Source organism: Verticillium alfalfae, genomic scaffold (assembly GCF_000150825.1).
Source record: "Verticillium alfalfae VaMs.102 supercont1.12 genomic scaffold, whole genome shotgun sequence".
Lineage (NCBI taxonomy): Eukaryota > Fungi > Ascomycota > Sordariomycetes > Glomerellales > Plectosphaerellaceae > Verticillium > Verticillium alfalfae.
In genome coordinates, this window is record NW_003315027.1 from 1,080,275 (window position 1) to 1,103,133 (window position 22,859).

General features: G+C 56.0%; 8 protein-coding genes across 8 annotated transcripts; 4 read left to right on the plus strand and 4 right to left on the minus strand.

The window, feature by feature from the left end:
- Nucleotides 1-59: 59 nt before the first annotated feature.
- Nucleotides 60-1,700, minus strand: VDBG_08572 (phosphatidate cytidylyltransferase; the record flags this gene model as incomplete). The annotated part of the gene is made up of 4 exons (XM_003001481.1): nucleotides 60-812; nucleotides 929-1,362; nucleotides 1,513-1,632; nucleotides 1,694-1,700. 4 exons carry the CDS (start codon nucleotides 1,698-1,700, stop codon nucleotides 60-62), a joined length of 1,314 nt encoding a protein of 437 aa, XP_003001527.1.
- A 325-nt stretch (nucleotides 1,701-2,025) lies between these two features.
- On the plus strand, nucleotides 2,026-4,480 carry VDBG_08573 (conserved hypothetical protein; the record flags this gene model as incomplete). The annotated part of the gene is made up of 2 exons (XM_003001482.1): nucleotides 2,026-3,144; nucleotides 3,194-4,480. The coding sequence occupies 2 exons, from the start codon at nucleotides 2,026-2,028 to the stop codon at nucleotides 4,478-4,480; spliced, it is 2,406 nt and encodes an 801-aa protein (XP_003001528.1).
- A 1,299-nt stretch (nucleotides 4,481-5,779) lies between these two features.
- Nucleotides 5,780-8,050, plus strand: VDBG_08574 (hydrogenase maturation factor hoxX; the record flags this gene model as incomplete). Its single annotated transcript, XM_003001483.1, has 1 exon — nucleotides 5,780-8,050. The coding sequence occupies one exon, from the start codon at nucleotides 5,780-5,782 to the stop codon at nucleotides 8,048-8,050; it is 2,271 nt and encodes a 756-aa protein (XP_003001529.1).
- Nucleotides 8,051-10,685: 2,635 nt separating this feature from the next.
- VDBG_08575 (cytochrome P450 4F4) lies at nucleotides 10,686-12,449 on the minus strand (the record flags this gene model as incomplete). Its single annotated transcript, XM_003001484.1, has 3 exons — nucleotides 10,686-11,324; nucleotides 11,567-12,169; nucleotides 12,228-12,449. 3 exons carry the CDS (start codon nucleotides 12,447-12,449, stop codon nucleotides 10,686-10,688), a joined length of 1,464 nt encoding a protein of 487 aa, XP_003001530.1.
- A 997-nt stretch (nucleotides 12,450-13,446) lies between these two features.
- Nucleotides 13,447-14,662, plus strand: VDBG_08576 (phosphatidylinositol transfer protein CSR1; the record flags this gene model as incomplete). The annotated part of the gene is made up of 2 exons (XM_003001485.1): nucleotides 13,447-14,161; nucleotides 14,214-14,662. 2 exons carry the CDS (start codon nucleotides 13,447-13,449, stop codon nucleotides 14,660-14,662), a joined length of 1,164 nt encoding a protein of 387 aa, XP_003001531.1.
- Nucleotides 14,663-14,790: 128 nt separating this feature from the next.
- Nucleotides 14,791-16,184, minus strand: VDBG_08577 (conserved hypothetical protein; the record flags this gene model as incomplete). The annotated part of the gene is made up of 3 exons (XM_003001486.1): nucleotides 14,791-15,732; nucleotides 15,803-15,937; nucleotides 16,011-16,184. The coding sequence occupies 3 exons, from the start codon at nucleotides 16,182-16,184 to the stop codon at nucleotides 14,791-14,793; spliced, it is 1,251 nt and encodes a 416-aa protein (XP_003001532.1).
- A 1,098-nt stretch (nucleotides 16,185-17,282) lies between these two features.
- Nucleotides 17,283-18,092, minus strand: VDBG_08578 (predicted protein; the record flags this gene model as incomplete). The annotated part of the gene is made up of 2 exons (XM_003001487.1): nucleotides 17,283-17,851; nucleotides 17,908-18,092. The coding sequence occupies one exon, from the start codon at nucleotides 17,835-17,837 to the stop codon at nucleotides 17,307-17,309; it is 531 nt and encodes a 176-aa protein (XP_003001533.1).
- Nucleotides 18,093-20,001: 1,909 nt separating this feature from the next.
- VDBG_08579 (sulfate transporter 4.1) lies at nucleotides 20,002-22,390 on the plus strand (the record flags this gene model as incomplete). Its single annotated transcript, XM_003001488.1, has 3 exons — nucleotides 20,002-21,468; nucleotides 21,684-21,900; nucleotides 22,002-22,390. 3 exons carry the CDS (start codon nucleotides 20,002-20,004, stop codon nucleotides 22,388-22,390), a joined length of 2,073 nt encoding a protein of 690 aa, XP_003001534.1.
- Between the last annotated feature and the right edge of the window lie 469 nt (nucleotides 22,391-22,859).

Sequence of the window (22,859 nt, forward strand, 5' to 3'; positions counted from 1 at the left end):
TTCTCGAGGCGAGGTCCTGTTACACATTAGCATTTTCTTGCGCGCTTGGTTAAACCAGGTCAACTCACGTGGGCAGGGCAGATGAAGTAGCTGGAGCGCGTCAAGATGTTGGCCAGGATGATGCCAAAGACAATGGTGAAGACCCAGGCGCCAACGAAGCCCTCAACTGTCTTCTTGGGCGACAGCTTGATCAGCTGGGTACGTCCAAAGGTCATGCCCACAATGTAGGCGAAGATGTCGTTGGTGATGACGAGGGCCGCGGGTAGGAAAAACCAGATGAGGCCCTCAAAAACGTTGTTCATGACGAAGTGTGCCTGGACCACGATAAGGTACAGCGCCATGTGCGTCCAGGCAAACTGGGTGAACTGGAACTTGAAGTGGCCTGCGTGCAGGGTAGTGACAAAGAAGACGAATCCGAAGATGTAGAGGAAGAAGCTGATGAAGCGGTGGTGGGTGGCCAGCGGCAGGAGGACCTTATCGACCAGCACAATGTGCTTGAAGTAGTAGATGACAGATTCGCCGTAGAGGAAGTACATGGTGGTGACGAGCCAGTACCAGTTGAGGCTCTTGGAGGGGCGCAGCTGACGAGCCCGGCTGGGGACGCTCGCGATGGCAATGACCTCCTTGAAGCAGACAACCTGAATGACCGTCATGACGCAAATGATGTACATGTGGCCGGAAAAGAGGGCGGCGAAGAAGCCAGCGAACATGACAAAAGTCCAAAAGGTGCGGACCTTGAAGTCCGTCTTCCTCTTCTCGTGGGCGACGCGCTTCTCCTCGGCGGCAGCCTCGGCGGGCGACAACTGTGGCTGCTGTGCACAGGGGTGTTAGAATCAGCAAAAAAAAAATAGTCATCTCAAGACTACGAGTTCGAAGCAGGCGGATGAGCACGTGTCGATGCCCTGCCCAAGGATTTGCGTCGACGTACCTCCGCGATGCCGTCTAGCGGCGCCTGCTGCCCAGATCCCGACCTCTGCCTGATAGGAGAGCCATCCTCGCTGTAGTCGCTAAAGCTGGAGCGACGGCCATCGGCGTTGCCGTTGTTGGCCTTGTGGGGGAACTTGACCCCTCTCTTCCCGCGCGGCATCGTGCGGAATGATTCGCGAATCGGTGACGGTTTTTGGTCTGGCGGCAACCGTTCGACCCAGATTTTTCTCAACAGGTGGTCTTCAACAACGCGGGATGAGGAACTGTCGCTGCGGACGAAGAGGCTGCTCTGGCCCGGTTCGTTTGGGGGCAGCTCGTCCAGTGCGTGCGCGCTCGGGTTGGCCGGATCGGGTAGGCGCGCAAAGTCGACGAGACCGAGACCTAAAATTTCAGGTACAGTGAAGATGGCGTCGGGCGATGCAGGTGCGGAAAGCGCTGCGAATCGTGGGGGCGACGGACGAGCAGAGTCGTCAGTTGGGTCGCCGTGATGGATGGGTGTGAGGAGGTAAGATTGGCAAGGTGAGGTAAAGCAAGGTCGCTGGTTTCGGGGAAAGGAAGTGTCGGGGGACTTGGTTCTGCGCTTACCTACTACTACTACCCCAAGGGCTGTATGCTGGACGCTGAGTGCTGGCCCAGTTCTACCAGCTAGGTCCCTTACGTAGGGGGGCCGCTTGGCATTTTGCGCCTTGCTCCTGGCTCCTGCTCCTTGAATCAGCCGTCAGCAATTGGTTTTTTGTGGCAGCCACGCCAGAAAGCCCGTGCCTACCCACCATTTCGCTTGCAGAACCCGGCCTGGTCTTTGGGCTGCCTCTTGGTTACGTCAGAGCCCGCAGGGCCTGATTACTGATGTGTTCTATTAGATAAGCATACCTCACGTAGGTAGGTAGGTACCTAAGGTAGGCACCTAACCAAGGCACTCTACAAGCACACGCCAAGTCGCGTTGCAACGCGAGCTGGGATCGCCTGATAAGCGATAAGGCTGTACTCGAGATGGCCTCGTCAAAAAACATCCTTGGCCACTCGGTATTGGAGAACCAGGCTACGTCCCCAACCCTATCTCCCTGATGGCGCCATAGTCGTCAATCGTAGCTACTGGCGATGGATAATTACTCCGACGATGGCTTTGACGACCTCAACCCCAATGCTCTTCAGGAGCTGGAGAACAATGCCATACAGTTCACTCAGGCCCAGACCCAGGCCCCGCCACGGACACAGCAACCTGCCGACAACCCCTACAATGACCTCGAATTCGAGGACGACGACCTTGATGATACCGAATTGATCGATGGCCTGCTTCCGCAAGCCCCCGTCGGTACATCGACGAACACGGGACCGAGACCTTACCATCAAAAACCACCCTTGCCAGTAGCGAACCGACCCCCGGCGGCCCCGATCCCGCCATCGTCACGATGGGACATCTCCGCGAAGTCAAGATACACCGTTGTCAACACGACGCACGGCCAGCCCCTGGCCTCACAGATACCACCTCCCATAGGCGCATCATACAGACCACAACACAGCCAGTTTGCTCGTCCTGCGCTGCCGACAGTCAGGCCGGCCTATCAGCAGCCGCTGGCTTCTCAGGCGCCGCGGGAGTCGGGAAACGATGTTGTTGCTGCTATGCAGCAACGTCTGAAGGCTCTCGAATCAGAACTCTACTCGGCCAAGGGAGAAGTCGCCATCATCAGGGCAAACTCGTCCAAGGCGCAGCAGGAATACACCACAGAGGTGGCCAGGCTAAAGAAACAAAACGCTGAACAGGAGGCAAAGCAGCAGAGGCTGGTCGAGCAAGCCGTCGCTGCTCAGAACAATGCCGCTACTGAATTGCAATTTCTTCAGCGAGATGTCAAGGAAACCAGTGCTCGAGCGAGGCGAGCGAATGCGGCGCCCGGCGTGCAGAGGAACGACAGCGGCGGCTCTGCCACGAACACGCCGAAGAAGACCAGCAAGACCTGGGGCATGGCCGACGGCTTTGACGAGATGGACATTGTTCTCAGCCCCAGCAAGGGACGAGGCAAGTTGAGGGACGCCGGCCCCGTGGCCATCCCACTCACCGAACGGACACCAACAAAGAACAAGCGGAAACGGCCTGTGGTGGACAGTCCCGTCATGGCGTTGGAAACCCACGAAGGCGACCTCGTACAGTCGAATGCTGATGCAGGTGCCACGGCCCCGAAATTATTTGCGGTATCGTCCGCGAATACCCTCCCATTCGATGTGAGTCGGCCCATCGTCGCCACGGTGTCAACTGCTAACCCCGGCCCAGTTCCTTCAGCTCGTTCTCGACCATGGGTCTCTGCACGGGGAGCCTCCAACATTCGATATTCTCTCGCGCTATGCCTTTCCATCAGACCCAGACACCTCGTTTGCCGCCCAGATTTATCAGAGCTTGCCGCGAATGGGGAACGTGCATGATCCCCTGCAGCTCCTTATCGACTTTTCTCACCTCATTCTGACAATGTGGCACCAGTGCCTGGACGAGGCGTATTATCGACCGATCTGGGACCTGGTGTCGCTTCTGGCGTTTACACTTCAACTCCAGACTGTGTCAGTGGCACCCAACCTCATCCACAGCCTGGTGCCAGCCGCAGAGAGGTCCATGTACATGGTGCTCGAACTGCGCTACAAGAGCACAGACGGTGATCTTTCCGGTGACCCCGCTGCTGACTCGCTGCAGCAGCAGATCGACACGACGCACATCTTGTCACTCCTCCATCTGGCAGCCATGGCAAGCGTGAGCGCAATCGTTCAGACGGAAGAGGGCGCTCAGACGCAGCAGGCCAACTTTTGGAGCATGATGCCCGTGGACTTTGTGCTGATCTTCTTGACCCCAAATCAGCGGCTTGACGACATCCTGGGCATGATGGACCTATTGTGCACCTCCGTGCTATCTGCCTCGGTCGGCCCTCTAGAAATGGGCAAAGACCCGGAGACGGTCGCCTACATGATCATCGAGAAGCTCACATGCAACCTGCTTGACCTGCCACGAACGGCATCAACGCCCCGTCTGATTCACACGGTCGGATCGGGGGTCCTGCGCACGCTCACCGCGTTCACTCAGTCTCAGTTTGGGGCGCTCCAGGTTGCGAATCATGTTAATGCCATACCCAGACTAGTGACGACTCTGAGTGGTTTAGTGGACGAGCTGTACGATGCCAGTGATCCTGTTGTCACTGAGACTCCGGCTGGCAGCGGCGGGAACCGTGCGGCAGCCCATGCACCGGCGGGAGATCTGGGGGCCGACAACGCGGACGACGCGGACGACGACCTTGGGGGTCTGCACCGACTGATCAAGCAGATCGTACTACTCCTGCACCGGCTCGTCGCTGATCCGGCGACAGCAGACGCGGCCAACATTCAATCCAAGCTGGCCATGGCATATGGAGGGCCGCAGCGGTACATCCTCTCGCTGTCACGCATTCATTTCGCAGAGGAAGACTTGGTGTATGAGGCGGGCATCGACGAGGAGACGGCCGAATTGGCGCGCGAACTATGTGAATTCGTCGTGACCCCTGACGAAGGAGAGGGTGTCAGGGAGGCCTTCGGCGTTTGAGGGGCGCCTTCATACCACAGCAAACCATGGTGGGCGGCGGCATGGACCTCCTCTCTGGAGGGCTGAATGCACCGGCCGGAAGAGGACTGATGACAGCGATCCGGTGGTCCGTGGGTAGGCACGAGACAGGCGACGAGCGACGAAAAAAATGGATGTGGAAGAACGCCTCAGACGCCCAAGTTTCGCGACTTTTCCTCTCTGGGCCGTCCAGCTCCCGCTCGCACACGTGGGCCTGTGGCATTTTCAACCTGCCGAGTCGGATGATCGACGCACTCGCGGGCCATCACAGGAGGTCCGGGATCTGCTGAGGTCAACGTCCCCGTCCGAGCTAGTATGTCAGCCCAGGTGTGATTCTTTGACAAAGCTGAATCGCGGTGCCTGGCCAGAAATGGTCCGGCCACAACCACCGGTCCAGGGACCAACGAACCAGCCCTCCGGCCATCTCAAGGTACCCAGACCAACGACCATTCGCCCTGAGAGAAAGAGGCCGAATAGCAGTCAGGGACGGGACTAACGCCAATGAGATACCAGCTGGACGTGTCGCCTTGCGCCCTAACAGGACTAGACGAAATATTCGCTCGAAACAACCCCCCCCCCTGACGATCCAGTCAGCGCGCTCTCTATCTCTTTCTCCGCAGTCTATTTGTTAGTCGTGGCAACCAGCAACCATCTCTGTCACACTATTCCACCGAAAGTAGACGTCTAGGCCGGGTTTCCCTCATTCCACCTCAACCACATGTCCCGATGTCCGAGTTCCGCATCGACGCGCGCACAAGTGCACACTCGCGCAACAAGGAGCTCCATTCTTCATCCGCGATAACCCCGTGGCCCGAGTACGGCGGCTCCTCTATTTGGAAGCACCAGAAGAAGCATAACAGGGCTTGATTGGCGTAGCGCAATCCACAACTGAGATGGCAGCGTTCATCTGGTCTTGGAGCGGATTAGTTGCGCGTCAAAGCGTTCGCGCCATGGTGCTCACTCACCATCACTTCACGCGCCTAGCTGTTCCTCAATGGGCCGTCTGTTGCAGTCCAGCCCGTGCGCAAAGAGATGTGTCGAACTCATGTCAAGCGCATCTTGAGGCAACCGGCTGGATCATGTCAGGCACATTCTTGCTTGCTTCTTAAGCTGCCGGTCGCGCCACGTCCAGACTAGCGATACAGTACGCTCCTTAGGGTCTCGCTCTTAGACACACCAATGATACCATACCCCCCTTCAGTGTCTGTGAAGCTGAACCTTACCATGGCACTCAGTACAACACATAGCCGCGCTCTTCTATATGACGAGAGGCTTTCCACAATGCCCGAAGCTTGGAGGCGAGCCTTCTGCCACCCCCAGCAGCTACCTCGTTCCGCCGCCAAGATGAACATTCTCTTCCTCTGCACGGCGCACAACTCGTTGTCACAACGCCTCTACCTGGCCCTGGCCAAGACACACTCTGTCACCATCGAGTATGCTCTCTCCGACCAAGCCATGGTCGAGGCTGTCGCTTTGGCCCAGCCCGACCTCATCATCTGCCCGTTCCTTACATCCCGGGTGCCCAACGAGATTTACCTCAACTACCTCACACTCATCGTCCATCCCGGCCCGCCAGGTGATGCCGGCCCTAGCGCCCTCGACTGGGTGCTCATGGGCGACGACGGTTCCGAGACATCAGTCGATTATCTCCTCCAGTCTTCGGCGCCTGCACGGCCGGGGCGCTCCCACTGGGGTGTCACCGTCCTCCAGGCTGTAGAGGAGTTCGACGCCGGCCCCGTCTGGGCCTTTGAGCAGTTCCCCATCGATATCGATGCCCCGGACGCCACCAAATCTAACCTCTATCGCGGGCCTGTGACACGAGCAGCCCTCACCGCCACTCTGGCAGCCCTCGAGCGCATCTCAACCGCAGCCTCTCGTCACACCAACGTCCTCACGCCTCCACCATCGCCAGGACGTGAGAAGTCGAGTCCGTTGGTCCGCGCCAGCGCCATCTCGCCCCGCATCCAAGCCGATCCCGTGTACCGGCAACTTTCGGTCACACTGCAGCAGTCTTTCCTCGGCGGTGTGACGCGACATCGACCACTTCTCAAAGCGTCCCAGCGCGACTTCGACATGACGAAACACACAGCGCGCGATATCTCACGCAGAATCCGGTCCGCTGACTCTCAACCCGGCTGTCTCACTGGGCTGTTTGGAAGCAACCTATTCGTCTACGGCGGCACCGTTGAGGAAGCAGGTGACCTGCTCGAGGGACAACCCCAAGCGGGCACCATCATCGCCTGCCGAGATGAGGCCATTTGCGTCGCGACGTGTGACGGCAAGGGCATCTGGATCTCGCACATCCGGCGCACCAAGCGAAAGGTCGACGCAATGCTGTGGCCCAAGGTGCCCGCCGTGTCGGGACTCCGCGAGCTCGGCCTCCTAGACGATGCCACCTTCAGCCGCACCCAAGTACCGCGTGCCACTGTCGACTGGTCTAAGGCTGCGGCGTCTACGCATCAGGAGATCTGGGTCGACTTTACGTCCATGCCGGGCGCCCGACGCGTGGCGTTCGTCTACTTTGAGTTTTACAACGGCGCCATGAGCACGAGCCAATGCGACCGCCTCGTCGAGGCCCTCGAATTCGTCGCGCGTACACACCTTGTCGAGCGGCCCCTGAGCGCCGTGGTGCTGATGGGCGGCAACTCCTACTTCAGCAACGGCATCGCGCTCAACGTCATTGAGGCGAGCGCCGACCCTGGCCAGGAATCATGGCGGAACATCAACCGTATCGACGACGTGGTGCAGTGCCTGCTCGACGACTTCCCCAGGCGAAACATCAAGACTGTTGCAGCGATTCGAGGGAATTGCGCCGCTGGCGGCGTGGCTCTGGCGGCCGCTTGCGACGTCGTGATTGCTGGCTCGGAAACAGTACTGAACCCGGCCTATCGTGCGCTGGGTCTTCACGGGTCAGAATATCACTCTCTCTCGTACACTGGACGATGTGGCGTCGATGGCGCGAGGAGGCTGCTGCGCGACATGACGCCACTTTCGGCCTACGACGCGCGAGCTATGGGCTTGATCGATCACAGCCTGCCCGGCTCTGGCAAGGTCCTCGACGCCAGGGTTCGAAACCATGTCAAGGCCATGGTGTGCGGCAGCAACGCCTACACACCAGGCAAGTGGAAGAGCAACGTCGACGTCTCGCCGGCGGGCCACGCCGCGGCGCGCGCACAGGAGCTCGGCGAGATGGCCAAAGACTTCTGGAGCGCTCGTGCCGCGCGATACCACGAGCGCAGGCGAGACTTTGTCCGCAAGATCAAGGCGCGCAGGACCCCGCTGCGCTTCGCGGGTCACAGGCGCCTCGCTGGCGTCCTCGACGAGGAGGAGTCCGACTCGTTCGACGACGTGGGTGCGTTTGAACGGCGCGCCCTCGACAGGCTCGTCGAGGAGCGTTTGAGGCAGGTCATGCCCATGAGCCCCACGGACAGCGCGCTGGGATCTGTGGACGGCGACCACCACGCGAAGGCGCTGGCGCCGACGGTCATTTGCGCCGATGTGCCGACGCGAGACCTGGGGCCCGTGTTCTCGTGTTACTATGGGTCGGCTTAAGATGATTCACTTTTGTTTTGTGTTCTTAAACTTTTATTGTTTTCTTTTTTTTTGGTTCTTAAAAATTCCCTCTGCAGTTCGGGACGGCTCTGCATGGTTTTCTCACGAGCTGGCGTTCGGTGGGTAAGAGAGAGTCACGGTAGCCGCAGAGGCATACATGTACATCGGCGCTCGAGAAGCTTTCATTTCGCGGCGGGCTGACGAGATACGAACGTGATTGGGTTATTTGAGAGGTGTTCGGGGGTTCATGCGCCAATGCAATAGTTCCCCCACCGGATGGGGGATTCGATATTTTCTTCTTCGCCGTTCAGGTTACTTTAGGTGGCTGTTGGTTTGGCTACTACGGCGGGTGGAGAGTGTTCTAGTTTGACTGCGAGCTTTGCAGGTTTCGCGCAGCTGCATCTCCGCTAGCGGGCAGGTCCGTCGAGAGTGTAAGCAAGCCTAGGTGTGCACTCTAGTCCGTAATTAGTCTGATGAACATGATTGGCAATTCTTCACGTCTCGGAAACCCCCATGCTGTTGTCTGAAGAGGGGACCAAGTGATTGACACAGAGAGATGACGGGTCGGCGAGCGACTGGCTACTCCCCTGGCTCTCGCTCTCCCTATCGCCTGTCTCGGAACGGCAGTTGGCTCCAGCCGCTGGACCTGAATACCAAACTTTGCGGGGTGGCCAGAGAGGGCCTTCGCCGGGGGGGGATGGTAGGATGCCGGGTGCCCGGGCGTGGGGGAGACCGGCCCAATTATGGGGGCATGTCTTATCTGGGACAGGGAATGCTGTGAAGATCCCGATGACGTACGGCCCAGAGCGCGTCGCCCCCCCCCGCCCCCCCCGGGAAAGCAAGCGGGTGCTTGTGCCTCCTTCTTGAGAAGGGGAGGACCCCGTTTCTCGACCGGGCGAGGGCACTGGCGTCTTCTGTTTCCTCTTCTCTCTCTGCCCAAAAAGTCTAGCCTTGCCGCTCGGTTTGTCTGGGCATTTTCTTGGCACCGTCCATCCACTCCACAACTTGAAGATGAGGACAAGAGCTCACCATGGACGGACGTGATATCGATAGCAATCGGCGACGGTCCTTTGGTCGCGGTGGAGCGGGTAATATACGTACGTGGTGCACCGCCGCTGAGGCACCCGCTTCGTCCACTCTGACACACAAGCTGACCTCGACATCTCCAGGGAGCTACTCCAACGCGAGGTTACCGGACCAATGCAACGAGGATGGAACTTGGCGGAGGAGAAGCAGTATTTTGAGTTCCAGGTCGAGTGACAGCGCTGAGAGGAGACGAACAAGCTTGTTACATGGATGGACTGGGTTCTTCCAAAGCAAGAGGGATCTAAAAGCAGATTGCATACATGAGGAGCCGAAAGTGGAAGAACTCGAGGGTCAGTCGGTGGGCTCAGCGTGAGGCCGGTACCATTGGCTCGACCGTGTGAAAAATAGGAGAAGCATGCGTCGTTCGGTCTTTTTGGAGTGCCTATTTTGGGAGTTTCACAGGATGCTCGGGGTTTTGAGGTGCCTCAAGATTGGGTATCGGCAGGTCACCATATTTGTTCCACAGGGCAGGATGCCTTAAGGTTGCGGACTTGTCACATATTGGGAATGTGGTTAGAATAGAAGACTCATGCTCGGCGCAAAAGAATTGGCAGACCGGGGAGAATTTTACCACTCTCAAGAACGACGTACGTCTTTCAGGCGGCAGTTTTGAGTCCCTACTCTTGTACTACAAGAGAAAGATCAAAGCTCACCAGCGACCAATATGTACGTTAACAATGGTCAGCCGAGATACGAGGTCTCCCATGATACCGACATCGTATGGAGTGACTAGACAGCTAAATGCCGAGCATATATGGCGCGCCTGCAGCTCTTTGCACGCCAGTGGCTTGGCTCTCTGTTTACCTTTTGAGCGCGCAGTACTGGCACCAATCTGTTTCGATGGCTTCTACCAATGCTAATGTACATAGCAAGTGGCAACAAGAACGATTTGGTGATAGTAGATACATGGCATATGACGCTTTTGACGCTCGCTGTACTCGGTCATCTGCACAGACTCGTAATAGAGGAGACCTGAGGATCATTCACGGTCTTTGGGAGGTTATGGAAGCGGAAGCGTATAAATAAGGGCTGCTCATGGCCCTCCTAGATGTAGAATGTCTGTTTCCAGGCCAGCCTGAGATCCCCCGTTATTTACTTTTCAAATGGCCCTAGAAAGCCACTTGACCGCCCCGACAGACAGAAACCGGCCTCTTGCTGTAACACATGCAAACCAACATACGATACTCCTAAACTTGGTGCTAAGTCTGACCGAAGTGGCTGCTGCAATGAATGGCAACGTGGATGAGCATGGGCGATCTTTATCCTGAACCCCGAAGAATCAGTCTAGACTGAACTAAAAAGAAAGATTCGTTTGTGGTTGATGAGATCACAATAAGCATTGGACCGCAAAAATACGTCTTCAGCATTGACATGATTGTGAGTTCCCGACAGCGTGAGCTCGCGACAGCTCGACATGGAGAATGCTTTGATGGCGCGATTTCTAATCCCTCCGTCATCAACTTCAACCATCCAAGTGCAGATTTGTTTCCAATAACCACGTCGGCTCTCTCCAGGAAATCACGCCGTGATTCCAATGTTAGCGAATCCCCTAAGAAGTATTCTTTCGCAGGGGCGTCAGCCTCAAGTACATCCCGTTCTCCGGCTTGATGGTGATGACGCCCCTTGGCACTACCTTTTTATCGTCCATGGCCAAATCCCATGTGAAAGACATAGCCATGGCCGCCAAAAGACATCGCATCTCCGCTTTTGCAAATCCCTGGCCGATGCAGTTGCGCGGTCCGCGCGAAAATGTCAAAAAATCGTAGTTGCTGCTCGCTCCCCCGTTCTTGTTCGGCTTCAGGTCGTTCGTGACCCATCTCTCCGGTCGGAACTCGCACGCGTCCGGGCCCCAGAAATCAGGACAGCGGTTAACGTACCAGATGGAAATGGCTATGGTTGTACCCTTTGGGATGAATTGCTTTCCGATCTGTGTGTCTCTGATCGCTTGTCGCTGTATCATGGGCACTGTAGGGTATAGGCGCAGTGTTTCGTTGATGGTGCCATTGAGATAAGGCAACTGCTCCAAATTACCAGCAAGGTCAGATATGAGCCCGCCGGTGACGCCCGGTGTGATACTCTCGAGGACTTCTTCTCTGACTTTCCTCTGAATTTCCGGCTGCTTCGCTAGCAGGTAACAGGCCCATGTCAAGGCCGATGCGGTAGTCTCGTGTCTGCTTGCCTTATTAGCCTATGTACCAGCAGCTACTAGACACATACGAACCCTGCAGCCAAGAATGTCAGTAGCTGGTCCTTCAATGTCGTATCCGAAAAGTTGTCAGACTTGATCAATAGTGACAAAATGTCAAAGTGGTCGTCACGTTTCTCCTGGATTGCGATTCTCTTATCTTCAATCATCTGCCCGCAAACTGAATGCAATGCGTTCGCCGCCTGCATAAACATGACATTCAGCTTCCAAGGCAACAGACTCACAAATCTCATGCCAAACATCAAGCCAAGCATTGAGTAGACCAATTTCTCGGGAGTTGGATCGAGGAGTTTCGTGTATATTTCATGAAGCGGATCGCCGGACTTCTCGATAGTATTCATGTCGTGACCCAACCCGGCAACACCGATGATATCAAGCGTGATTTTGCTGGCCCAGAATGTCAGATCCACAACCGCAGAGTCTTGCCCTTCGTCGATGGGATCTGGAGCAATTTCCTGGGTGAGGGCGTTCACCAGAGCCTCAGCTTTAGTCCACATCATTGGATACAAATTCTTGATATGCCGGAATTGGAAAGCAGGCATGGTGTTTTTGCGGAGAAACTTATGTTCATCTCCTTCCACGATGATGAGGCCGTCGCCAAGGATGTGCCGCAGGAATGAGCTGACCTTGGTTGGCTTGGCGAAATCGTAACAGTTGTTGACCAGCACGTCGGCCAGAAGCCGAGGGTTGGTGACGAATATCTCGGTTGCAGCGACATTGAGCACTATCATGTCTTGTGCTGAATACTTCTTCGCCAGTCGGAGGAAGCGGTTTCCCGAAGGTTCATCTTTGACAATTATGGCTCGAAGGGTATCGCTGAAGAACGCCTTTCCCAATATCAGTGAGCAAGAGTTCGTGGCTGTTGCGAGCAAGATGATGACTGACCCTGGGACCTGGAATGTGCCGCAGGGGGCTTAGAAAACGCGGGTGTAGGAACAACCAGAATAGGAGTCCAAACCCATAATTTATGAGAACGACAACAGTCGTAAAGATTAAACGACTCTGTAGATTGTTGGGGCACTGTAGCACCTTGACACCGAGAATTGTCTCCGTTGCTGCCAACAGCGTAAGGAAAGGGAAGCTGAACAAAGTGGACACGATACTCATGGTGATTGACAAGTACCTAGTAAAAGTGAATGGCAAAGTTCGTGTTGAGTTTTGGGTCTGAATGTTCCGCCACCTGAGGTGTGAAAGTGATTCATCACATTAATGCCGCCTCACAAGCAGTCTGAAAGTCGTTACTCCCCTGGATACTTATGTGCATTCTTTTCTTGATGTATCTGGTCAGCCAAGATGCTTTAGCTTTATGCGAGAAGCGCTAGGGGTCCCATCAAGTACATTAAAGAAATCACACATTCAACATCAAAAACATCCGCTTGGCCAGGATGCGGCCAGGGGCCTTCCTTGAAAACCTGCCTCACGCGGTTCCATGTGCGCTTACAACATGTCAGTGAAAACAATTAGCTGCAAGCCAAATTGCAAAAGTTCCATTGTTGCTACCTCAATATTTCCTGTGAGGTGCTCATGTCCAGACCTGACAATGCCTGACTCGAAGCCATCACGATATGCAGGTCGCAAAGTCCATCTCCGTTAGGTTTAGCTTGCGAGCTAACTACAACCTCGCACTGGGATGCCCCCCCTTCTGCCATCGACTGGCTGGGCCGCCGGCCGCTGGAACTCACCAACGTCAGCAATCCTCCGCTAGAGGAATCTGTCGGCCAAGATGAATCACATGTACGCACATGCACATGTATGGATTGCCATCCTTGGATTCGACCGATCCATCTGTACCGCGTTGCTGGGGCTCAGCACCTCCTCGCCTCACCTGACCCGTCGTATTGGGGTTCTCTTCCCAATGAGTAACCACTTTCCGAGCCAAGCCTACTCCGCGCTTGCGACTCAGGGCGCCCAGACACGAAACTAACGAAGCGACGGCTAAATAGTACCCATAAAGTCGGCCTCATGTTTCACAAGCAATGACGATGCCTTCTTCCGTATACAAACCTGACTATTCTTCGCTCCCTTCTTGGAAAGTATATCGCCCTACCGCAGGCGCCTAGACTTTCCCACAAATCCATTTCATCTTCGATTTTGAACAGCCACGATGACGCAGACCGTCGAGCCCGGAACCCTCGGCCACTTGACCGCTGACGAGGAGAGTAAACTGCAAGAAGCTTGGAAACTTTTACTCAAGCTCAGCCGAGTGAACTCGTCTCACGATGACCCGCCGTCAGACGTCAGCAAGGACCACCAGTCCAAGGGTACACCACCAGACGTCTTCCGTGAACGCCTCTGGGGCTCCGTGCGCCAACATCACCCAGACGCCATTATCCTGCGATTTCTCCGTGCGCGAAAGTGGGACGTCGAGAAGGCCATGGAAATGCTCATGTCGACAATCGACTGGCGTCACGAGCGACGAATGGATGAAGATATCGTTAGGAAAGGCGAATCCGTCGCGTTCATCACATCGCCCTCTGAGGATCAGAAGAATTTCCTCGCGCAGTACCGGTCGGGAAAGAGCTACGTGAGAGGCTCAGATATGGAAGGTCGTCCCGTGTACATCGTCAAGGCTCGGCTGCACAATCCCAGCCTTCAGTCCGCAGCAGCGATGGAGGCGTTTGTCCTTCACAACGTGGAGACCATCAGTCTGATGGTCAAGGCTCCGAACGACAAGACGTGTCTCGTCTTTGACTTGAGCGGCTTTGGCCTTCGTAACATGGACTTCCATGTGGTGCAGTTCCTCGTCCAGGTCTTCGAGGCTAGGTACCCCGAGTCTCTCGGACTGGTTCTGGTGCACAATGCGCCGTTCGTCTTCTGGGGTAAGCGATGCGATGTTTCATATCCACGGACGCCCACTAAATTTGATAATAGGGATCTGGAGTGTCATCAAGCACTGGCTTGACCCCGTTGTTGCGTCGAAGATTACCTTCACCAGTGGTAAGACGGGCCTGTCAAAGTACATATCTCCAGAGAATTTGCAAAAGTCGTACGGCGGGAATGACACGTGGGAGTACAAATACATCGAACCTGTCGTTGGAGAAAACGAGCGATTGGACGACGACGAGAAGCGATCCAAAATTCAAGCCGAGCACGATGATCTCATTTCTCAATTCGAGAAAACGACGGTCGAGTGGGGTCGTCATGGGGCGGGTTCAGATGAGGCAAAGAGAATTGATGGGCGGAGAGTCGAAATCGCCAGGAAGATGGAGGCGAACTATTGGAAGTTGGACCCATACCTGAGGTCGAGGACGCATTATCATCGAGCGGGGGTCATCGATGCTGGTGGAAAGATTGATTGTAGGGCAACAAAGGTGGTGTAGGACGAAAGCATTAACCAGCTTGAACGGCGGCTGGCGATTTCTTGTGCAACCTAAAACCTCAGCACGTCATCAACTCGTAACAATGGATGACGGGGCAGCGATGGACGGTCGACTCTAATACAAAGAATTCAGACTGTCTCTCCCAAGTCCCAATCCACATCAGCTTGACCGAGATCACAGTATGTTGGAGCAATTCGCATGTCGCTAACCAATAGCAGATCCTCTGAACGAGCAGAAATCATGGAACGCAGGAATTCTTGCTCGGCGATCCAATTGGATATCTTGGCTGTGCCACCTTCCTCCCATCCTAGGGCTGATCTGATCCCGATTGTCGTATTAATCCTGTTGAGTATGCTCTGAGCTTTCTGAAGTTGATCTGGCGAGCTGTACGCGCAGTAGGCGACGAGTCTTATGGATTGAACAATAATGAGGGCACTAGCTCCATCATGTGGCATTGAAGCCGGCCGTCCATTTGAAGAAAGATCCCCTAGTGCATACGGTACGCTGTAGAGGATATCGTCGATGGTCTTCCGAACATCATCCTCCAAGAATGAGACGCATGCTTCCCATGCAGCGCTATCTTCTTGCGTACTACGGAATTCAACAGGGCCGGTTTGCGTTTTACCGTAATACAGAAGCATAGTCAGCAGAAGTATCAGGCGCGGAGATCGGATCAAGATGATGATACAAGCCGTATCAGCATCATAGGATGTCATCCCCAATGCAACTTGGCCTAGCATAGTTGGAACGGTACGTCCGACAAAGCTTTGTTCCCAGTATGCGCCGGCTTCGGCATCCCAACAGGCGAAATCCTCAAGTGCCTCGAAACACTTTCGTATGGTCGATATGATCTTGTTTGGGGTTTGATCCTCAAGGGAGCCTGGAGTAACACTCTGACTTGGTCTCTGTCCGTGATTGAGGGACAAATAGCGCGTCAGAGTGTTTCTGAGCGACAGCACTCTGGACATCATAGACATTGCCCGGATGAGGGGATCAAACATGCCTAGCAATGATGCTATTGCTCCAGGGTCGCAGTATCTGTCGTCTTCGTTCAGAAATGAGTAGGTTTGCTACAAATAAATGCACATTAGCCCCGATGATGACGGCTGACTCGTTGAGCTGTGAGAAATGACTACGTACCAATCTCAGATGAGCCAGGAGGAACAACTGAGCACCTATTTTGGAGATGATCTGGCCCGGCCCCCTTTGTTCCAAGAGGTAGAAGAGCCCTGGTGCATGTTCCTGGGAGTCGCCAGATCCCTCGCCGCTGATGTCCTATCACATGTCAGCAATGTCCTTAGTAGGGGTGAGAATGTCCATCTGCACTTTTGGCACGACCTCCACTCACCTTGAGCATGCACATGAGTAAGATGGTTGTAACGATCTTGTCGTCAGTCGCAGAGCCTTCTACCTGCATTGCTTCCTGCAACATCTTAATGGTGCGGCTGTAATATCTGTACGACTGCAGTCGGAACCTCACGCTTCCATGGCGGTTAAAAGCTGCGTAATGAGCAACACTCATGGTGGCCGTCTCAAGAATACCACGATTTAAATGATCGTAGAGGGCAGGGAGGAAACTGAGGTGGCCTGAGACTCCGTCTGTGTCGTCAGGTGATACGAAGCGTTTGACAAAGTAGCAAAGTGATATTTCGTCGTCTGGCAGTTCTGGTGAGCGATGGATGACCTCACTGCGACTTTGAGAAAGCAAAGCTAGCTTCTCGTTTCTTTCTGAGCTTTGTCGAGTCAGAGTTTTGGGAACCACTCTCCGTCCATTCCTCCCGGATACTGATGAGGTGATTGCTTTGGAGGGCGTTACCTCAAAGTCGGTCTTCGTCAGACCAACTCGAAAGTGAAAGGTGTCGGTGTAGCCTGGGCAAGCTTTGCCATACACCATGCATCGTTGACACGTCGGCTTTTTCCCATCACACTTCGAAATTAGGTAGTCAGCTCCCGATTCTGAAAGCTTTCACGAGAGCATGGACATCCAAAGAGACGACCGTTGACGGTATCTCCGTCGACGACTCACCCCACCTTTATTTTTCGCTGGCGACATCGCCCACAACCCGTGCTGAAGTGACCCGGAAACACCATTCTGGCAAGTGAATCGATCGCATGTCAAAGCGCATGGGTGGCGTCGAGTGCCCCGAGGAATACAGATAGATCGATGCGGTGCGGCAATACGGTGATGCGACGATAATAGTCTAGAGTGAAAGGCGAGATGGAGGAGGCACAACGTTGACGGCTGGAGGCGGGGAAAGTCTGCAGTCAAACAAATCGTGGCTGTCAGCATTACGAACGCGCGTGCCAGGCATAAGCAGCAGGGGTGGGGGCCAGGGATTCAGGCTACATAGTATGAGGGGGTGCACCCAATATTGCTGGAGACAAAATGAAGGCCACGATGACCCATGACATGATTATTTTCCTAAGCTCTACAGGCCAATATTAACGGCCTTCTCAATTTCTCTGGCCCAGCCAGCATATATTCCTCTCGGCCACCAAGTCCCTTCTGTGTCTGCTTGACTTTGTTGTCGCCTCAAATTACTTATACTCTTGTTGTATGAGAGCACCTGTATGGCAGCCATAGCCGTGATGCCTGCCCTCTCAAAGGAAATAATAAAAAGGTCAGTCCCCTCGCACACAACCCCTAAACGGTTTTAGGCGTCCTGATCAAGCCCCAGGTGATACCCTTCTGTCCGTCGCCGTTGAAGCAGGTAACACCCGCCCTGACACCAAGCCTGCTGTTCTTCGCCAGCCGCGACGACGAACTGATGTAGAACCTCACGTCATTGGTGCCGACGAGCAGCTTTGTCCGCGCCGCCGCCGTGTCGAAGCGGACGGCAAACGTGCAGGTACCCTTGACGGCGACCCAGGCCCAGCCGTCGTGCTTGAAGTCGGCGGCCGCAAACGTGTAGGCTCCTTGGCGCGCACCGACGTCGTCGGCGATGAGGTTGCAATCGGCGGCGAGGGGGGCGGCGGACGAGGTGTCTGGGGTTGGAGTGACGGCTACCTCGCTGCAGTACTCGAAGCGGCCGCCGGCTGTGTAAACCGGATGCTGGTAGTCAAGGGCGCGACGGGCGAGGGAGCTGGGGTTGAGTGAAGTGTTGATGGGGGAGGCTGAGGCGAGGAGGGCGAGGGCAGAGACGATGCCGAGGAGGAGGTGGACGGGGGAGCGCATGGTGCGGTTCAGGTCTGCTGGGTTTGTTACATCATGTCGACTTCGGGTTCCTTGATGAAGGGGTGACTACCTGTCAACTTGGTCTATGGGTTTGTTTGATGGGTTTATTGGTCGAAGAAGGTCGGAGGTGCTGGAGATTTGGGTGACAGAGATTGACTTGGTTGAGGTTTGGGCAGCAAAGAAGGGAAAGAGCGAGGCAGGTCCTAGGTATTTTATAGACAACAATGAAGGAGGGCAAAGGCAGGCTCGAAATCAATCGAAGCTCAAGGCAGGAGGACCGGGTAAAGAAGCAGCAGCAGAAGCAGCAACAGCAGGATAGCGTCTTGCATATAGGCCGCATCTCGTGAATCACAAGCAGCCCCTTTTCTCTCTCCCCCTCCGAAGTTAGGCCTAGGCATGATTCGCCCACATCACGACCTGGCCGCGGCGGGGTACACCCCAGTCATTCATCCGGGGTTGAAAGAGAGACAGAGGGGAGAGGGGAAGGCATCGTGGCAGTTTTTTCTTTGCTCGATTGGAGATGGCCTGCAGATCGGTCATGCTGTTGGTCTGCGGGCTTCATATTGGGACGTGGTGCACGCCGCACGGTGACGAGTGCCCGCAGGTCTGCATGGATGGGCTGTTCTGTCAGCAGGGGCCGGGGGGGGGGCCGAAAAGGCCAACCGGTCGATCGTTCGAGATCACGCAGCGAAGGAGAGGGTAAGATGGGGCTTCCGAGCCTGACGTCACGGAGCGATAGTTTCGTGATAGTGATGAGGCACCTTGGACCCGAGGGAGAGGATTGGCGGCCAGAAGCGCCGGCCCTATGTGATGTCTTTGACAATGGTCAGGGCACCAATCACAACAATGCGACAGGGGGGGCCGACTCTGGTGAGGATTGGCCTATGAGCCAAGAGAATCGGCAGCCGAAGTGGCCATGATGGGCTTGAAGTGCACCAGTCATGCGGAGGACCATGCAGCTCCCGACGGTGATGGAGGGATGCGACCTACGCGACCTATGGAAGCCGACGCGGCGACACATGGTCGCATCGTGGGGCCAAGGCGAGGGTCAGGCCGAAGGGGCTCCAGGGTCGAGGGCCCGGTCCGCCCCCCCACACGGGTCGCCGATGGTGGGCCGGCGCAGTCGGATGCGCGACAGTGGTGAGGGCGGAGGTGGGCGATTTGTGATGTTGGTGTCATGGGTTGGGTGATGGGTGGTGGGGGATGAGCGACGAGGCGTGACTTGTGAAAGAACAGGGCCATGGATCACGATACATGGTCTAGTGAAAGAAGTCAATGGAGGAAACATGCAACCTACCTACCTACCGACCTATCTAGGTACCCTTGGTGCCTTTACCCTAGGTAACCTCGGTAGGGAAGTATGCCACCCAAATTGAAGACAAGGCAGGGAGATCAGTCGCCACACGAAGGAAAATGTAAATGGGGGTGACCTAATAGAGTCTTCAAGACAGGCATCTCAAGGACAGAAAGAGCGAGGCATTACGTGATGCCATTCTTGTCAGTAATGCGCCTCAACAGAAAGTCAAGAGTCAGAAGAGAAAGGCCACGACGAAGAGCTAAAGATCACGTAAGGACCCCCCCAAATGGCCCAAATGGCCCAAATGGCCCAACTGGGGTCCTGCTCGGCACCCGGCACCCAATCGAAGCCCCCCAAAACAGTCGCTCTGACCAATGCCGAGCACTGACCGTGATGTCAGCCTCCCACCAGCAAAATCAAGCTTGCCTCGTCTGTCCTTCTGCCTCCTCTTGTGCCTGACACACGGAATGCAAGTGACCTCTCTGGTCTTTGGCCCCAATCTCTGCGTGCTCACCAGAATTTTACCTCTCCTTTCGTCCACCGGCCAATTCTCACTCCCCATTTGGAGCGCACGGGTTGACGGAACATCATCAGGACAAGCATCAGCAAGGCAGTGTACAACCGACTGCCCATTGTCCAGCTTCAGCCTGCCATTTCTCAACCAACAAGCTAGCCCCCACGCCCTTCGAGAGCATCGCATCGCTTAGCATCGTATACCTTACTGTAGCAGCAAGGCTTTCGCCAGCACACTTGACCTATCCGGCCTGTCACAACAGTTGATGCATCTTGCCGCGACCTGACTCCCGACAAAGCAGCCCCCATCCAGGCCTCGCGCCTCGCGCTCTCCCCGTCGCCGTCCTACCGACTATGGCGGCCCATCGACCCGCCAACCCTAGCGGCTTGCGAAACACGTACAACGCTGCCTCCAGAAACTCCTCCATTCACGAAGACGACCGGGCAGCGGGGGCCTCCAGCAATGACGATGGCGACGCGCCTGCCTCGCCTTCAACCGAAGCGCCTCAGCCCGGACCAAGCGCTCCTTCTCGACCGCCTCCTCCTCAGCACACCGAGTCGACAGGCCTCCTCCACTCGGTCCTACGCGACAACATCAACGAGGGCCATGGCGGCCATGGCACCTTCTCCCCCAGGCCCTCGAGCCCTGTGACGAGTTTCAACAGCTACGAGAACGACACGGCCTCCAACGCCTCCCAACGCGGCGGCCTTGACAAGGTGATCAACTCGATCACGGGCAGCGAAGACTGGAGGAAGAGCTGGCACAAGTCTGTCATGTCAAGGAGCATCACAAACTCGGACCGCCTCGCTGCCGAGGCCGGCTTCAAGGCCAACACGCGCATGTACTTGTCCTATTACTTTCCCTTCCTACAGTGGATGCCCCAGTACAAGTGGTCCTACCTCAAGGGCGATTTCGTCGCCTCCCTGACCGTCGCCTCTGTCTACCTGCCCATGGTCCTGTCGCTCGCCGAGAACCTCGCCCACGTCCCGCCCATCAACGGCCTCTACGCCTACGTCATCAACCCCCTGATCTACGCCATGCTCGGCAGCTGTCCGCAGATGATTGTCGGTCCAGAAGCCGCCGGCTCGCTCCTCGTTGGTACAGTCGTCAAGAGTAGTCTGGGCACAGGCGAGGATGACGACGACGACGTGCTGCAGGCGCAGATTTGCGGCATCGTTGCTGGCATGGCGGGGGCCACCATTCTGCTCGCCGGTATCGCTCGTCTGGGATTCCTTGACAGCGTGCTCAGCCGGCCATTCCTGCGCGGCTTCATCTCGGCCATTGGTTTCGTCATCTTTGTGGACCAACTCATCCCCGAGCTCGGTCTCAGTCGCTATGCGGATGAGCAGGGTGTTGGCCACGGCAGCAGCGTCGACAAGATTGACTTCATGATTAAGAACCTCGGCCGCACGCACAAGTTGACCTTCTTGGTGGCTGCTGTCAGTTTCACCATCATGATGGTCCTGCGCGAGATGAAGAAGCGGCTCCAGCCCCGCTACCCCGGTGTCGCCTACCTCCCAGACCGGTTCTTCGTCGTCGTCGTCTCCATCATCCTCTCATGGCAGCTCGGCTGGGAGGGCAAGGGTGTCGAAGTCCTCGGCACCGTTGAGGCGGCGTCCGGTCACCTCTTCACCTTTCGCTGGCCGTTCCAGCTCTCCCACATGAAGCACATCCGCGAAGGCATGAGCACCTCGTTCCTCATCGCGCTTCTCGGCTTCTTCGAGTCCTCGGTTGCCGCAAAGAGTCTTGGTGGTTCAGACAGCATCCAGGGCATGCAGCTCAGCCCCAACCGCGAACTTGTCGCCCTCGGAGCGGCCAACGTCATGGGCGCCTGCTTTATGAGTCTGCCTGCGTTTGGCGGCTACGCGCGAAGCAAAGCTGAATGGTTCGACCGGCGGCAAGAGCCCCATGAGTTCCGTCTTTCCTCAGCGGCATTGCCCTGTTTGCCATTTTCTTCCTGCTCCCCTATCTGTACTACCTACCGGTGAGTTGTCTCTTGTTTGCCGCCATGTGTACCGTGCGCTGACCCCCACAGAAACCTGTCCTCTCGGCCATGATCACTGTCGTCGCATGGTCGCTTCTTGAAGAGGCTCCCCATGATATCGCGTTCTTCCTCGGCATCCGGGGCTGGAGCGAGCTTGGCCTCATGGCCATCATATTCCTGGCCACCATCTTCTACTCCCTCACGGTCGGCATGGCCATAGGCGTCGGCCTCTCGGTGCTTCAAGTCATTCGACACTCGACGCGCCCTCGTATCCAGATTCTCGGCCGCATCCCAGGCACGCACCGCTTCGAAAACGCAGAGGCCGACCCCGAGCGACTCGAGTTCTTCGAAGGCTGCCTCATCGTCAAGATTGCCGAGCCCATGACCCTTTGCCAACACGGGGCCAGCTCAAGAACCGGCTGCGCAGGCTCGAGCTCTACGGCACCAACATGGGACACCCGGCGCTGCCACGCCTCCGCCACGAGGAGAACAACCGTAACATCATCTTTGATATCCACGGCGTCACCTCAATGGATGGCTCCGGCACCCAGGTCCTCAAGGAGATTGTCGAGAGCTCCCGCGAGAGGAACGTCCGCGTCTTCTTCAGCCGCGGCCCCGGCAACAAGAAGCACCACATCTGGCGGCTCATGCGGCAGTCGGGCATTGTTGAGCTCGTTGGCGGCGAGGGCCAGTTTGTGGCCGACGTGCAGGAGGCGCTCAAGATGACCGAGTTTGAGGAGAGCGCGACCAACGCTTAGTGGGTGTTGACGTGCGCGTGAAGGGGCGAAGGGGAGCGCAGTCATTGTGTGGTCGAAAAGCATCGATCGGCGTTTCTTTCGTTTTTGGGGCATAGCATGCATGTTTGTTGGTGGTTTGACTAAAGAAACAGCACTAGATGGGGCACGGGGATGATTTGTATGTACACAATGTTCCATGATTTTGGCATGACGAGTCTTGTCGGAACGTTGAGGCCGGGGGCACTGAGCGAGCTGGATGTTTCCCGTTGGCGAGGCTGTGGAGCAAAAAAAAAGAGAAATGGCTTGGAGTAGGTACATCATGATTTCACTCAAAAAAATGCATAATTGGAAAAGAACAAGGCTATTTTTTATTTCACATTCCTTTTGGCTGCTTCCTACACTTTTCTTTACAAGACCTCGTTGACGAACATGCCGGCCATGCCCATGCCGGTACCGATGCACATGCTCACGACGAGGACCTTGTCTCGCG